This window comes from Petaurus breviceps, unplaced genomic scaffold (assembly GCF_028583685.1).
Source record: "Petaurus breviceps papuanus isolate PSGF00001 unplaced genomic scaffold, PetGlider_PUasm1.0 175, whole genome shotgun sequence".
NCBI lineage: Eukaryota > Metazoa > Chordata > Mammalia > Diprotodontia > Petauridae > Petaurus > Petaurus breviceps.
In genome coordinates, this window is record NW_027185764.1 from 24,866,651 (window position 1) to 24,883,204 (window position 16,554).

The following is a 16,554-nucleotide window of genomic DNA, read 5'->3' on the forward strand; positions in this document are numbered from 1 at the left end:
CTAAAAGCAGAGAGGAAGTATGAGGGCCACAGGGGACAGGAACCATATCAGCTTGGGTTTAGCCCTGGGTACAGGAAACCCAACTCTGACAAAAAGGCTTTGGCTTCCACTAGACCTATTTTAAGGGAGGAATCTGTCCAGTTTAGAAATCCAAGGGGATCCTAATAGTCACCACCCAGCAACCAGGCCCAGGGAAGGTGGGCTACTCGAATTACAACATAAACAGATGCCTGCCCAGCAGAGGGAATACAGACAGTGCTATGCACAGAAGGGACACAGATAGACTTGCTGCGGCACGTCTGTCACATTCCCCTAGGCTGGTCTTTTGGAACAAGCTGGCTCCTGGGTCTTAACTTTCAGGCCTGAAAGTCCTGCCCATCCAGACAAGGAATGGCTATTTTAGGCAGAAAACAGCACAATCTGAGCTGAAACCAGCTCTCAGCCCTTACAGTGGTGCTTCTTGTGTGTGTGCCTTGGAGAGTGGACTGACAGACAGTGTGGTGGCAATCAGAGAACCAGTCTTGATGCTAGCCTGTTCAAAGAACAGACTCTTTTTCCTGCATCATGCAAGATAAGGAGTTAGGAGGGTATAGTGCAAAGTGCCCTAGTTTGGAAATAAGGAAAACTGGTTGCCAATCTTAGACATCAATCAATCACTAAACATCTATTAAGCACCTACTATGTTCCAGGCACTGTGCTAAGTGCTGGGGATACAAAAAGCAGCAAAAGACCATCCCTGCCCTCAAACATCTTTCAAGCTTCAGTTTCTTCAATTGTGAAATGGAGGGATTTGACCAAATGTTTTGTTTTGTTTTGTTTTTGGAGGGGGGAAGACAAGGCAATTGGGGTTAAGTGACTTGCCCAAGGCCACATAGCTAGTTAGGTGTCTTTTGTTTGGGGCTCGATTTTGAACTCAGGTCCTCCTGAATACAGGGCTGGTGCTCTATTCACTGCACTATCCAGCTGCCCTGATGAAATGTTTTCTGATGTCCCTTCCCGTTCTAATATTAGATAAATTGGTGAATGAACCTGAGGCCTTCTGCAACATAGCTTGGATCTATCTTTCCAGCCTTTCTGGTCACCTTTCAACAATCTATCCCAATTGAACTATTTGAGGTACAATGGAAAAAGTCTGGCTCTTGAGTCAGAGGACCTGAGCTCAAATTCCACCTGTAATGTTAACAACCTATGTGACCCTGGGTTGCAAACCCAAAGGTTGACCTTGGCAAGTCACTCCCATTCCTTGGGCCTCAGTTTCTTCATCTGTAAAATTAGAGCATCAGTCAATAAACACTTATTACACACATACTATATGCCAGGTGCTGTGCTGAGCCCTGAAGATACAAAGAAAGTCCCTGCTCTCAAGAAGCTCACAGTCTATCAGAGGACATGCAAGACAGTTTATGTACAACAGCAAGAGCCACACTGTACCATAATCGATCGTGAATGACTTAGCTATTCTGAGCAAGACAATCATCCAAGACAATTCTGAAGGATTTATGATGAAAAATGCTGTCCACCTCCTAAGAACTGATGGAGTTTGTATGGAGACAGATCGCAGAAAGTAAAGATACTTTCTTTATTTTTCTTGGGTTTTTTTTTTTGAGACTGTGTTTTCTTTTGCAACATGGATAACATGGAAATATGTTTTTCAAGACTTTATGTAAAACTGCTGGCCTTTTCAAGGAGGGAAGGGGAGAGGGGGAGAGAAAGAATTTGAAATATAAATTTTTTTTAAATGTTAAATTTTTTTACATATACTTGACAAAGAAAGGCAAAAAGACAGTCCTTGTCATCAAGGAGCTCATAAAAGTGGGGGAGACAACTTGTAAACTATGTAGTATTAACAATAATAGCTAACATCTATATAGCACCTACTATGTTCCAGCCATCACTTAAAGACCAATTACAAATCATAGAAGGGTTTTGATCTTCATCAATGAAGTCATAAATCCTTGAAATACTGAAGTAAAGTCAGTCAATGAATATTTATTAAGCTCCTACTATAGGCCAGTCAAAGAAAAATAAAAAGATAGATCCTACCCTCGGGGAGCTCAGAGACTAATGGGGGAGACAACATGATCTGAACTCATGAAGAGGGCTCTTCCTGACTCCGTGCTTGACGCTATCCACTGTCCACTAGCTTCCCATGGGCACATAGTAGATGCTCAATAGTATTTTGAAAGATTGACTGATTTGGCTATGAGGAGGTAATTTCAGAGAACATAATGTATTAATTTAAAATAATTGATTTGCACAGTGGTTTGCCTTAAGTAAAACCCTCTCCTATTTTGAATCAATCGATCAATGTGTTTTTTTTTTTTTTAAGCAATCAGGGTTAAGTAACTTGCTCAAGGTTACACGGCCAGTTATTTCTGGGTGTGGTGCTGAGTATCTGAGCCCGGATTTGATCCGGGTCATCCCGACACTGGAGCCGGTGCTCTTACTCGCTGAGCCACCTGGCCGCCCCTAAGCAATCGGGGTTAAGTAACTTGCTCAAGGTTACACGGCCAGGTGTTTCTGGGTGGGTGCTAAGTGTCTGAGCCCGTGATTCGATCTCCAGGTCTTCTCAACACTGGGGCCGGTGCTAATCAATCAGTGTTTAATAATCACCTACTATATTCCAAGCACAGCGCTAAATGCTGGGATCTAAGGAAAAACAAGCACAGTCCCTATACTCTAAGGGCTTGAAGTCTAACGGGGAAAACAACAGGGAAATCACTTTACATAGAAGATGCACGCAGTGGAGACGGAAAGCAAAATGAGAAGGAAAGACACTAGAAGCTAGGGGTCCTGGGGAAAACCTCCTGCAGATGGATTTTTGCTGAGTCTTGAAGGAAGACAGGCAAACCCAGAGGTGGCCTGGGGAATGGCCAGGGCAAAGGCAGACAGAAGATCGAACTCAGTGCTCAGGGCACTACAAACAGGCTAGTGGAGCGAGATTGTAGGGTACATGCAAGGAAATAAGATGAAAGTAGGAAAAGGGCCAGGTTATGAAGAGCTTTTAGTACTCAAAAAAGGAGTTTATCATTTGTAAATGATATATTATTATGATGTTACAGAAATATAAATAATATATAAATAAATATAAAAATATTTTTTTGATCTGGCTTGTGACACAGATTCTTAGAGGTAACATTAATTCACCGGAACTCAATGAGATGGAAAGTCAAACCTACAATTTAGAAAAATCACCTTGGTAAGCTGAGGGGAAGCTAGATTGAAGTTGGGACAGACTTAAGACCAGTGGAGCAGCTTGAAGGTAACTGTAATAATTTGGTGAGAGAGAATGAAAGCCTCAAGCGGGGTAGGAGCTCTATTAGCGGAGAGATGGGGACACATGAGAAATGTGATGGTAGAAATGATGAGAGCTGGCAGTTGATTGGATATATGCAGTGAAATGAGTGCAAGGGGTGAGGATAATACTGAGGCTGTTGGCCTGGGTGATGTCTAAGGGAAGGTTCAGGTAAGGGGAGAGTTTGGAGAAAAGAGGTGAGTTCTTCTTTTTGGACATGTTGAGCTGAAGATGTCTGCAGCATATCCAAAATCAAAGAATTTTCAAGCTGAAAATGACATTAGTGTTCATCACATAGGTTAATATGGAAGGGATCTTCTAGGACAAATACTCTAAACTCCTCTATTTACACCTCAGAAAACTAAGGTGTAGAGTGACTGAAAGACAGAAGGTCCACACTCATTCCCCCTTTACAGGGGGAAACTGAGGTTCAGATTAGGGAGATTAAGTTGTTCAAAATCACACAGAGAATGAGTCCGTAGCAGAGCCCAGACTAGAATCCAGCTTTCTGGATTCCTAGAAACTTCTTTCTAAAGTAAAAACTTCTTTCTAAACTATCTTGTACTCTAGGCTTCTAATTCTTACCAGGTTAGATGGGACTTACACAGCCTGAATGGTCATCTTGCTTGCTGAGCTATGCCTCTGGAGATGCCTGTCCTTATTTTGAACACATGGCATTCAACCAAAGAAAAGTTCGGCACTGGCCTCTCCATCCCACCCCCTCAGAGACTTCTTTTGGGGTCCACATGACGCCAATTTGAAAAAACCAGACGCGTTACTGACCTGTGACGAGTAGCACACTCTGTTTCAATGTCTTCAAGATGAAATTCGGCCCAGGGATCAGGCATGTGTTTTGCTTTCTCAATGGCATGCTTCCAAGTTTCCTGCACAAGTCATATACCAGAAAGTTAGAAAAAGAACCAAACCACAGTCCAATTTAATCAGAGCAGCCTTACTTCCTTCTGAACTTCTTACTCCCCCAGATTTCTTTCCTCTCTGGGCCAGGTGTTAGTTCAGGAACAGAAAATAATCTCACTCATTATGCTTTTCAAGAACACAGTTTGCTTCAAAATCCTGGGTGGAGGAATGAGGTTTTCAAGAATTGCCCAAAGGTGCCAGACTTCTAGTAATTTCTGCACCATTTCCTGGTGTGATTGAAATGGTTCATTAGCACAGATTTCAGTAAGTTTAACCCTACTGAGTCTGCTTCATGTAGACTGACTCACAATTAACACGATATCTTAGCATTCTGTCGATCTTTTGTCCTTCACTCCCTTTAATAGTGGTGTAATGGCTGTACCCCCTATTCTACACTGATAAAATTGGTCAAAAAGTGTGACCCTTGAATAAATATGATCCAAATATCAAGAAGACCTTTGATACAGAGGAAAAAGTACTGACTATGTTGTCAGAGGACCTGAGTTCAAATCCTGCCTCTAATACTCACTCCCTATGCAATCTTGGGTAATTCACTTTATATCCCTGGGCCTACGTATTCTCTTCTGTAAAATGAGGGGATTAGAGCTGATGGCCTTTGGGGTAGGTGCCTTTCAGCTATGCTCCCATGATGTCATAAATGACAATTTTTTTTGGAGGGGGGAAGGCAAGGCAATTGGGGTTAAGTGACTCGTCCAAAGTCACACAGCTAGCAATTTTCATAAGTTTCAGGTCAAATTTGAACTCAGGGCCTTCTGATTCCAAGGTGGGTGCTCTATTCACTGCACCATAAATAATAATTTTTGATCTGACTTGTGACACAGAGTCTCAGCTTGTGATTCTTGCCTAGAATTCAGCCCAGAATCCTCTATTTACCTTCACTTTGAAACAAACCAAAAACAGGTATATACCTGCAATCTCAGCTATTGGGGAGGCTGGGACTGGCAGATCTTGAGTTTGGGAATTATGAGTTGCAAAGGTCTAAGCCATTAATTGACATTAATATGGTGGATCCCAGGGAGAGCAGGGAGCAGATTGCCTAATGAGGCGTGAACCTACTTAAGTCGAAAATTGGACAGATCAAAGCTCTCATACTGATCCGTAAAGAGGGTCTGGGCCCCTGTGTAGCTGCCCTGAACTTCCAGCCTGGACAAGATGGGGAACTTGAGATGTCTTTATAAAAGTAATATAGAAGGAAGCCAGGAGAACAATTTACACCACGGCAACCATGTAAAGGAGACATGAGAATGCCGATTAAATACAGCTTTATTCCTGGCAGAACATCGGTGAATTACAGGCACAGAAGGAAGCTGACATGGTCTGGCATCCACGGCCCAAGCAAGGATATTTTTCATTGAACTGTAGTGCTCTGTTACAAGGCAGGGTTACAAGAATGTAAAGGGGTGTTTATTGGCAAGTGAGTGCAGTGTAAAAAAAAGGCATCAATAAAATATTTAAAAATAAAAATCTTAACCCAAGAGGGTTACACTCTCCTGGTTTCCCCAAAGAAAACTTTACCATATAAGGAAAAAAGTCACTAGGGCTTAGCCACTGCCAGGCAGATGCTAGAGATAATTATCTAGTCTAAGTCTAGCCAGGACTCACAAAACTGAAATTATTTTGCAATGGCATGTTGGTTTTAGAGAACTACTCATTGATTGCATTTTCACAAAGTGGAAGAGAGAAGATGCCATTCCACAAAGACTCTTTTCAGCCCCTATTTTTAAAAAGACCTTTATGCTCTTTCTAGGAATTATTTTTTTTTTTTACTAACTTCCCTTTAATGATTCTCCTCACCCACCTCCAACCAGGGCTGGCTAAAAGATATCAATTCACCATTCAATTCACCATTTTTTTAAAGCTCTTACTCTTTGCAAAACACTGCTAGATTTAGTCGTGGCACAGGATTGGGAACCTGAGAGAGTCCTTGTCAGTAATGGAATGGCTGAACAAGCGATGGCATGTGAAGGATCACATATTGTGCAGTAAAAAATCATACAGAGGATCGTTTCAGGGAAACCTGGGGAGACTTGTATAAACTGATTCAGATTAAAAGGAGCAGAACCAGAAGTAATATTGTCAAGACAAACAACCTTGGATTTTAAGAACTCTGATCAACACAATGACTAAACACGATTCTAGAGAACTCATGAGGAAAAATGCTAACCACTAGGGACTCGGAGGACAGATTTGAGACATATACATTTTCTGGACATGGCCAATAAAATATTGTTTTATTTGACTATATGTTTTTCATGCAGTCTGTATCTCATGGGGTGGGGGAAGGGAGAGGTAGAGATAAGAGGGAGAGAATTTGCATCTGAAAATAAAATAAAATTTAATTTAAAAAATAAACAAAAATACTAGGCCCTGGGATTATGATGGTAAAACAGGATAATGATCATATTATATTCTGTATATCTACAATATCTCTCCTGGGGCAGCTAGGTGGCTCCGTGAATAGAACACCAGTCCTGGAGTCAGGAGGACCCAAGTTCAAATCTAGCCTCAGACACTTGACACACTTAGTAGCTGTGTGACCATGGGCAAGTCACTTAACCCCAATTGCCTTGCTTTCCTCTCTCCAAAAAAATATGGTTCTCCTCGATGCCCATCAATTGGGGAATGGCTCAACAAGTTGTGGTATATGAATGTAATGGAATACTACTGTTCTATAAAAAATGATGGGCAGCTGGACTTCAGAAAAATCTATTTCTTTTTTTTTCTTTTTGGAGGGGGGAAGGCAGGGCAACTGGGGTTAAGAGACTTGCCCAAGGTCACATGGCTAGTAAGTGTTAAGTATCTGAGGCTGGATTTGAACTCAAGTCCTCCTGAGTCCAGGGCCGGTGCTCTACTCACTGTGCCATCTAGCCACCCAACTTCAGAAAAATCTAGAAAGACTTACATGAACTGATGCTGAGTGAAACGAGCAGAACCAGGAGAACATTGTACACAGTAACAGCCACATTGTTTGATGAACAACTTTGATAGATTTGGTTCTTCTCAGTAATAAAATCATCTAATTCCAAAAGACTCATAATGAAAAATACTATCCACAACCAGAAAAAGAATTATGCAGTCTGAATGCAGATTGATGCATATTATTTGCTCTCTCTCTTTTTTGTTTCTTCTTTCCCATGATTCCTCCCACTAATTCTAATTCTTCTTTAGAACATGACTAATGTGAAAATATGTTTAATATGAATATATGTGTAGATCCTCTATCAGACTGCACACCATCTTGGTGTAGGGGAGAAAATTTGTGACTCAAAATCTTATGGAAGTGAATATTGAAAACTAAAAATTAATTAATGAATTTATTAATAGAAAAAAAGATTGGTTCCCCTCCTGTTAATTGTCTCCATTTTATATTTGGAAACAAAAGTAACACACTAATAATAAACATATATAATCCACTATTTCTGTAACCTTGATGTAGTTCTTAGATCTAGGGCTAGAAGGGCTCTCAAAGCCAATCTAATCCAATCCTTTCATTTTATGTATTTTAGGGGAAAAAAAAAACCAACCAACTCAGGAAGGTTACACATCTTGCCCAAAGTCACAAAAAGGCAGCTAAGTGGTATAGCTGAGAGAGTGTTGGATGTGGAATCAGAAAGAACTGAGTTAAAAATTTGGCTTTAGGCACTTACTATGATCCTGGTCAGATCACTTCCTTCTGCCTCAGTTTTCCCATCTATAATTTTACAGGAATTATAACAATAATAATAATTTCACTTACTGCCTCTCTGGTTATTATATGAGGATAAAATGAATTATTTGTGAAGTATTTTGCAAGCTTTAAAGGGCTGTATAAATGCTGGCTATTCTGAATAAGAGTCAGAGGCAGAATTTAAACCCAGAGCCTGTATTTTTTCTACAATTCTATCTATGAAGTTTCAGTTCTATCACTAACTCTCATCACCCTGATTTCAAGAGATGCTCTAATTAAGTCAATGACCAACCATGATTTCAGAGGATTGATTATGAAACATGTTACCCACCTCTGAAGAGAAAGATGATGGACCTTTAGGGTGCAAATAATTATATAATAATCTCTCCCTCCTATAGAGAAGAGCAAATCTAATATAATATAAATCTAATCTATCATAAATATAAAATATATAACAATCTAACTCGAAATCATTTAATATTTACCTCAAAATCTACTCCCAAGTGAGTGAATGTAAAAGCTTTTCTAAAACTGATATTATCAATATTAATGGGAAGTTACTTTCTGCTTTATTCTCAACAACATAGAAAGAAAATAACTTTCCTTTTTAAGGTTAGTGAAGGCTCCAAGTTTAGTGAATCAAAATCATTATGCAAATCTTGCTAAAACTAAGAAGAGTCTCAGATGACCTTAAATGCCAACAGGCAACTCTTACAGTAGCTGTGACCTAACCGTTCTAATTAACTTTTTTTGTTTTGTTTTTATATCATCTTCATTGACAAGTATGTCCCTCCTATCCATTCCTTGTAACACAATTTCTAAAAAATGGAATAATCAGTGAAATGAACCATCAAGTGAATTTAAAAGTATATGCAATGGCCCATACCCACAGTCCTTTCCCCCCCTCCCCATCTAATTTTTTTTTTTAAGCAATTGGGGTTAAGTAACTTGCTCAAGGTTACTCGGCCAGGTGTTTCTGGGTGGGTGCTAAGTGTCTGGGCCCGGATTCGATTCCCAGGTCATACTGACACTGGGGCCGGAGCTCTTACTCGCTGAGCCACCTGGCCGCCCCTCCCCATCTAATTTTTGAGGAATAGGGGAATAGGGATTATATCTGTGATCTCACTGATATGGGGAAACTTCAAGGTGAGGAGACTTCTTCTCACAATGCAGATTGGTGCTTTCTCTGCAAATTATAGTTTTAAAGACTATCCTAGAGCACAGAGAGATTATGAGATTGGCCCAAGACCAGTTCCTCCCCTGAGCAAAACTACCACAGGTCTAGGACATTCAGTTTAAAAGGTCAGAAAGGCAATGGGAGATTTGAGATCAGAGGTCAGCAGAAAGGTTAGGGCAGGAAAGGTATATTTAGGAGTCGTAACAGAGGGGGTATAGGAGCTGATGAGATCACCAAGTGAAGCAGTATAGATGGAGAAGATAAGAACCCTGGGGGACACCTAAGGTTAGAGGCTGCAATCTGTATAAAGAATTCAGAAAAAAGATGGGAAGAACTGTATAAGCAGATACAGAGCAAAGAAAGAAGAACCAGAATGATATACTTAACAACTGAACAGCATAAATGAAAATAACACTAAAAAGTTTCTAAATTCAGATGAACTGCAATAAACAATCCTGTCTCTGGGGAACTGAATACAAAACACATTTCTCTCAGTACAGATGTATGAACAGGAGCACTATGGGCAGAGAATGTTGCATTTTCAGTTACAATTGGTTCTTGTCCCTTGATTTTGCTTGTTTTTCTTTTTTACAAGGAAGGGTTCTTAGAAAAGGGAGGAGAGTGTCAGTAAATTACTGTGGTAAAGAAACAAGTATAAAAATATAATTAGGAAATAATAATTTGAAAAAAAAAACACACACCAAAAACCAGGGCCAGTAGCTATTGTTCTCTACAAATTGCTTTCTGAAAACTGAACAAATATAAGGGCACAGATTGAAACAAAACCCTTATCTTCCCAAGAATTCACTGAGCCTCTGAACATTTTGTCCCCAGGCAAGATTCCAGAATATTAAACCAGCAAACAGGTCCTGTATTGACTGACTCAGGTGTACCCAGCTATGTGCAGCACAACAGAAGTTCACATTAGCATGACTGGACGGACCCACAAATAGAGAACTCATTTATGAGCCAAGCTCTCCTTGCTAGAACACATCGCTCCTTTTTCCCAGTCCACTACCCTTTCAATGATCTCCCAGCTTAAAGCCCATCTCCACTCCACCCCCTGGAAAGATGCCCTTTGCTCTCTGCCGGGTGGCAACAAGTAAATGCTTCCCAGTGAGGTAATGTTCTAATTGTAGCTTCCACCAAGGGAATGGGTAGGGCAGGGAGAGGAGGGAGAGAATAGCAAAATTAAAAAGAAAAAGACATTTTTCAAAAATCACTTTATGAATTTTTAAAATATAAATCTAAATGGCCTGATTTACCTCTCCTGCCTCTTCAGGGCATAAAAAACCCAAGTATTTCATGCTAAGATGCATTCCTCTCTCCTTTTTTTCCCTTCCTGAGTGCTGGCAGGAATTCACCCTTTCCCCTGAGGAAAACCATATAGGCTTTTGCTCCACAGATGAAAACAAATCAAGGTCAACGTAGAAGCATTTTAATGAGTGTTGACCACCAGCCCAGAAGGGGTCTGGATAATGTCTTGAAATGAAATGAAAGCAGTTCTGTAGGAGTGAATTAAGTCTTATGCTGCCTCTTTCTCATTTATCAGGGTAGATCCAAAGCAAGGGTTCAGAGGATGCAAGAAAAGAAGGAACCAGAGACGTTCTTCCTCTTTCTTCCAAAGTTTTTCAATATTTGGAGTACTTTCAACCAAGGATCTCAAATCACTATTTAATTTTTGTTTTGAAAATCTCGGGAGGGGCAACTAGTTGGCACAGTGAATAGAGCACTGGCCCTGGAGTCAGGAGGACCTGAGTTCAAATCCAGCCTCAGACACTTAACACAAAAACTAGCCGTGTAACCTTGGGCAAGTCACTTAACTCCAATTGCCCTCCAAAAAAAAAAATCTGGGGAGACATGGGGAGACCTTGAGTGCTGTGGAAACTGGATTAGGATGAGAGCTCATTAACTGAGGAAAGGCTGAACAAAGTGAATATAATGAAACAGCATTGCTTATAAAATACAGCAAACTGAAAAATTCAGAGACAAGTGAGAAGAACTGTATGAATAGAAGCAGGGCAAAGAAAGCTGAAAGAGAAGAACAATACAGTCAATATCACCATAAAATAATGTGGTAACTTCACAGGGTGGGGGTGGCATGGGAATCTTCTAGTGTAAGCCTCCCATTTTACAGATGAGGAAAATGAGACCTAGACAAGTGAAAGGACTTGCCCAAGGTTACAAAGAATAAATTTAACAATTCTCTTGCAAATAAGCACATGCATTCTTTTTAAAATTTTAACCCATAGTCATCATTTTTTTCCACTGCACTTATTGATCAGTCTTTTTTTTTCAGTCACATCCGATTCTCTGTGGCCCCATTTGGAGTTTTCTTGGCAGAGATACTGGAGCCGTTTGCCATTTCCTTCTCCAGCACATTTTACAGATGAGGAAACCGAGGCAGACAAAGTTAAGTGACTTGCCCAGAGTCCCACAGTTAGTAACTCGGAGGCCAGATTTGAACTCAGGTCTTCCTGATTCTAATCCTGGAGTTCTATCCACTGCACCACCTAACCGCCCTCCACTGCACTATTTTGACCTCTTCTCAATGAAAATATTGACAAATCCAAGTCTCCACACCCATGTGCTCACAAAGTATCACGGAAAATCCTCAGTGTGTCTGCTGGTTACTTCTTCTCCTCTCTAGTCGCAGATAAAAAAAAATCCAGGAAATGCCCAAGTGTACATAAGTGCCAAACCTCTACTTTCCCCAAAGTGCTAGAGGCAAAAGTCTGATCTATTCCATAATTTTCATCACTTGGAGGAATGGGGGAAGGGAAGACACAAGGGGCTAAAGCACCTTATCCTTCAATTTAACTTGTCCCTCCCTCCCCAACCCAATATAGCAGACATACATTTAAAGCAAATAAAAATTCATTTTTGAGAATCACATTCTCTGTCTCTCTCTCTCTCAGATAGATAACTTAGGATATCCCCATGCTTCTCAATCTGGGGCAAAAACTACACTTCTACTTTGCTAGAAAATGAGAGGCTGCCCAGTGGAACAAATAACTCAACATGACTCAGAAGACCTGGGTCTGAGTCTTAAATTTACTACTTATGAGGTCTGTCTCTCCTACACTGTAAAGATTATTTAGGAATACATATGCTATTTAATTATAGTCAACAGTCCTGAGAGTTCCAGTTTCATGCTGAAGGCACAGAATGGTAAGTACTCTGAATCTGATGTCAGAGGATCTGGGTTCAAATCCCAACCACATTTTGGTACTGCCTGTGGGACCTTGGGCAAATCACCTCAGTTCTTGGATTTCAGTTTCCTCACCTATAAAACTATAGCTGGTTTCTTTCCAGCTCGAATTCTTTGAATCTTATGAACTTTCATTTTCTTGTTCATTTTCATCTCCTTGATACAACTCATTTGCCTTTAACCAAATTACTATTTAAACTTAAACTTTAGGATCCCGTTTTTAAAAAAGGGAGATAGTATCATTTTCCTGGTATCCTAAGCCTCTCACCCAACCCTCCCCATTCTGGAATCTAAGGTCTCATCTGGACCAAAGGAACTTCCTCTTAAGACAGTATAACATGGTCACATGCATCTGGGGGTAGTAACTAGCAAAGAAGAATAGGAAGCAGGTGGAAAGCTACTTCCCTTGAAAAAGCAGAAAACAAAAGGGTTAGGTCCTAAGGAGGAAGAGAACTTTATTTTGCAGCTTGCAGACACATGCCACAGTTATCTGGATCACAACAGGTGCAGTGGCGTACTTAGAGCTGGTTGTTAAATCTGTAGGAATTTTGACAACCGGTTGTTAAACACAGTCAGTGCACAGTTTGAACACCTCCTGTACCAATAATGTTATTTTTTGCTTCAGAAGAATTGGTGTCAACCACAGTAGAATGTATTTTCAATACACCGTCTACTTTAAATGAATGTGACTTTAATAATAAATATTTAAAAGCAAACTTGATTGTATTTTGAAAGTCTTGAGTAGCTATGAAATTGTTGGAAAATTTTCCTAAAATCAACTAATTATTATTCTCTGATTATTATAATCAACTGCAATTACCCCTTGATGGTTCAATATCTGAAATAAAACAAGTTTGTAACTTTAAAATATTTCTAGATAAGGTTTATTTTATTTATCACCAATCTAATAAAAAAGCTAGAAAATATAAAGAACTTAAAATGTATAGTTCTTTATAGGTAAAATGAACTATTAAAATTGGGTACTGGGACTGAGAGATAGGTGCTATGTATTTTACAAGACACTACTGCTATAAGGCAGGTAAATCCTGCTTTTTCTCATTCCTATTCTTGTTGGCAAGGAGATTAGCTAATATTAATTTCTTGTAAGACCTTGCTTAATGATTTACATTCCTGAGGAATTTTCATTACTTTCAAATTCACTGTAGTCAAGACAAACTAACATTCAGAAAGCTCAAAATTAATCAATCCCACCAGCACAGCTTTGGAAAAATTTGAAAATTGGTACTGGAAAGCATAAGTATTGCTTGGGTTGAAGATTTCATTAATTCAATTAAGATTAAAGACATCCCGTTTAATAAAAATAATAAACTTAATGCTCCTCCTAGGTATAGGCTACTAGAAAATATACTTCAACACAAACTTAGATCTTTTATTGGACAGAAAAAACAATGAATGCATTTTTAATTGTGTGGATTATGTGGTCTTATGAAAAACTATCTTCACAATGGAGAGAGGGTAAAAAAATATGTATCATCTTAAATTGTAAAACATGAAGCTGATTTGAATAATTTTCAGGATTTTGTATATAATAATGTAGAAATCGAATAATGTTCCAATCCCTACAAACATATAAAAAAAAGTTAGCACGATTGTTATTGGTCATGCTAAAGCAGAAAGAGGCTTCAGTTTATGGATGTAACTTTCATGAATGGGAGAAATAGATTAAACAGTAGATCACATGTCAGATTTAAGAACAATAATAAATTTATTGGCAGAAGAGCAGATTGAGATGAAATTCCATTTGTCAAATCATGGTTGAACTGTAACCGTAGATTGGCTATGGATATAAGAGTTTGGCAAAATCAACAAAAGTATTCTGGGCTATATTGAATTTACAATAAAGAGTACTGTATGTTTTATTGTTTGTAAATTGTAATATATATCCTTTATATCTGTAAAACTTATAATAAGTAAATATGTACATACAAAAGGGCAACTAGGTGATGCCGTGAATAGAGTGCCAGGCCAGGAGTCAGGAAGACCTGAATTCAAATCTAGCCTCAAACAGGGACAAGTTGTATGACCCTGGTTGCCTCAGTTTCCTCATCTGTAAAATGAGCTAGAGAAAGAAATGGCAAACCACTCCAGTATCTTTGCCAAGAGAACCCCAAAATGGGGTCACAAAGAGTAAGACACGACTGATGGGACTGACCAACAAATACACATATACAAACACACATTTTTTTTGAAAGCTGATTGTTAAACCAGCACACCACTGTGTTGTAACCCAGATATCATATGCTTTAGTAGCTGTGTGCCCAAGGCAGCTTGCCACTGTGACTATTATTTAAAAATAATAATAACTTCTACTTATATAATGCTTTAAGGTTCATGAAGTACTTTCCCCAAGACAACCTGTAAAGTGCGTCATATAAATATCATTCCCATTTCACACTGTACTTAAATCAAGCCAACAAGTCAGCAAACAAGCACTTATTAAGGACCTACTATATGTTGAGCACTGTGTTTAATTACACCAAACAGAGGATTTTATATTTGATCCTGGAGAGATCCTTATTCAGAGATCCTGAATAAGGCAGTGACATGGCTGGACCTGCATTTTAAGAAAATCAATTTACCAGCTGAATGAAGGATGGGCTTTAATGGGGAAGTAACTGAGGCAAGGAAATAATCCTGAAGGCTATTTGAATAGTCTAGGTGTGAAGTGATGAGGGCCTGCCCTCACGTAATGAGGGTGGAAGAGAAGGTGCCATATATAAGATGTCATAAGGGTAGAAATAAGAAGACTGGAAATGGAATGGATATGGGTGGCAAGAGTAAGGAGTTGAGGATGACCCCTAAGTTTTGAGGGGGTGGGGGATGATTGGGAGGATGTTGATACCCTGATAAGATGTCTTAGAGGGGCGGCTAGGTGGTGCAGTGAATAGAGCTCCAGCCCTGGAGTCAGGAGGACCTGAGTTCAAATCCAGCCTCTGACACTTAACACTTACTAACCGTGTGACCTTGAGCAAGTCACTTAACCCCAACTGAATCTATGGGAACTAATAAGATTTCTATCCACAAAATTAACTCAAGGTAGTTACCATCATGGACAACTGAAATCCCCATTCTGGCCATTAGTTTCAACTTTCTCTTTCCATTCAATCATCATTCTTTTTTCAAAATAGTTTTAATTATGAACTTACTATAAAGATGCATATATTCAAAACTCTTTACAAAACAGAATAAAATGTAACAGTTTATCAATTATCCTATTATGCCCCATTCCAATCTCTTTGTATACATGCGTAGTTTAAAAAAAAAAATTGGTCATAGCCAGTATAACTCTCATTACACCAATTCTACTTTATTTGCTCTGCATTATTCCATATAAAATATGTCCTTATTTCTTTAAACTGGTAAATGAAATCATGGACCCATCAAAACATACTTTGCTATTTTAATAGCACTGTTATTATACTTAAATATCACAGTTTATTCAACTAATAATTAAGCACTATAAATCTGGGCTGCTCCTAGGTTTTTCACTGTTATAAACAATAGAGATATAAATATTTTTGTATGGACTGTTGTTTTCCCTTTCAGTAAGAAATAAATTACTTTAATGGGTTTACTGGGTAAAGGCTATTTACCAATTTGCAGCTCCACCAACAGCATAGGCATAAACCTATAACACACACCTCCTCAATATTTATCCATTTAAAATTATTTTTGGTGATTTTGAGTAAAGTGGTTACTTTAAAATACATTTCTCTGAGTATTAGGGAAAATGAACAATCTTTCAAGGGATTATTTATAATTGTGCTTCCTCTTGTAAAGTGTTTGTGTTCTTTGACCACTACTCCACTGTGGACTGGGTGTTATAAGTCTGGAACAGTTCCTGGATTGCAAGCTTTCATTGAACGTATTTGCCATGGAGATTTTTCCCCCCTGAACTGTCGCTTTTCTTTGATTATATTTGGTTTCTGTTACAGAGAATTTTTCAGCATTTATATGATCAAATCCACCTATCTTGTCCACAATACTTTATTTCAAAACTTTATCAAGAATTTATTTTCTATTCACAACTGAGATAATGGTCTTAACAGAAGCAGCATCAAAATATAGGTTTCTGTGTCACCCTCTTGCCCCCACCCCCATGTTATTTCTCTGAAAGGAAGAAAACCATAGAGCAAAATAAATAAATATTATGAAATGAAAAAAACCCCCAAGTCACCTTGGTGTTATACAAGATGAATGCCAGCAGGGAAAGGGTGGATGGCAGAGGGATAGGGGAAGGAGGG

The 16,554-nt window shown here is 39.0% G+C and overlaps 1 protein-coding gene across 5 annotated transcripts in view; it reads right to left on the minus strand.

Annotated features, from left to right (window-relative positions):
* Positions 1–16,554, minus strand: part of EEF2K (eukaryotic elongation factor 2 kinase) — a 75,228-nt gene that overhangs the window by 39,158 nt on the left and 19,516 nt on the right. For all 5 annotated transcript variants that reach the window (XM_069084936.1, XM_069084937.1, XM_069084933.1 and 2 more), the window contains one exon: positions 4,079–4,179. In XM_069084936.1, the coding sequence (XP_068941037.1) occupies positions 4,079–4,179 (101 nt within the window). The remainder of the gene's footprint in view (positions 1–4,078; positions 4,180–16,554) is intronic.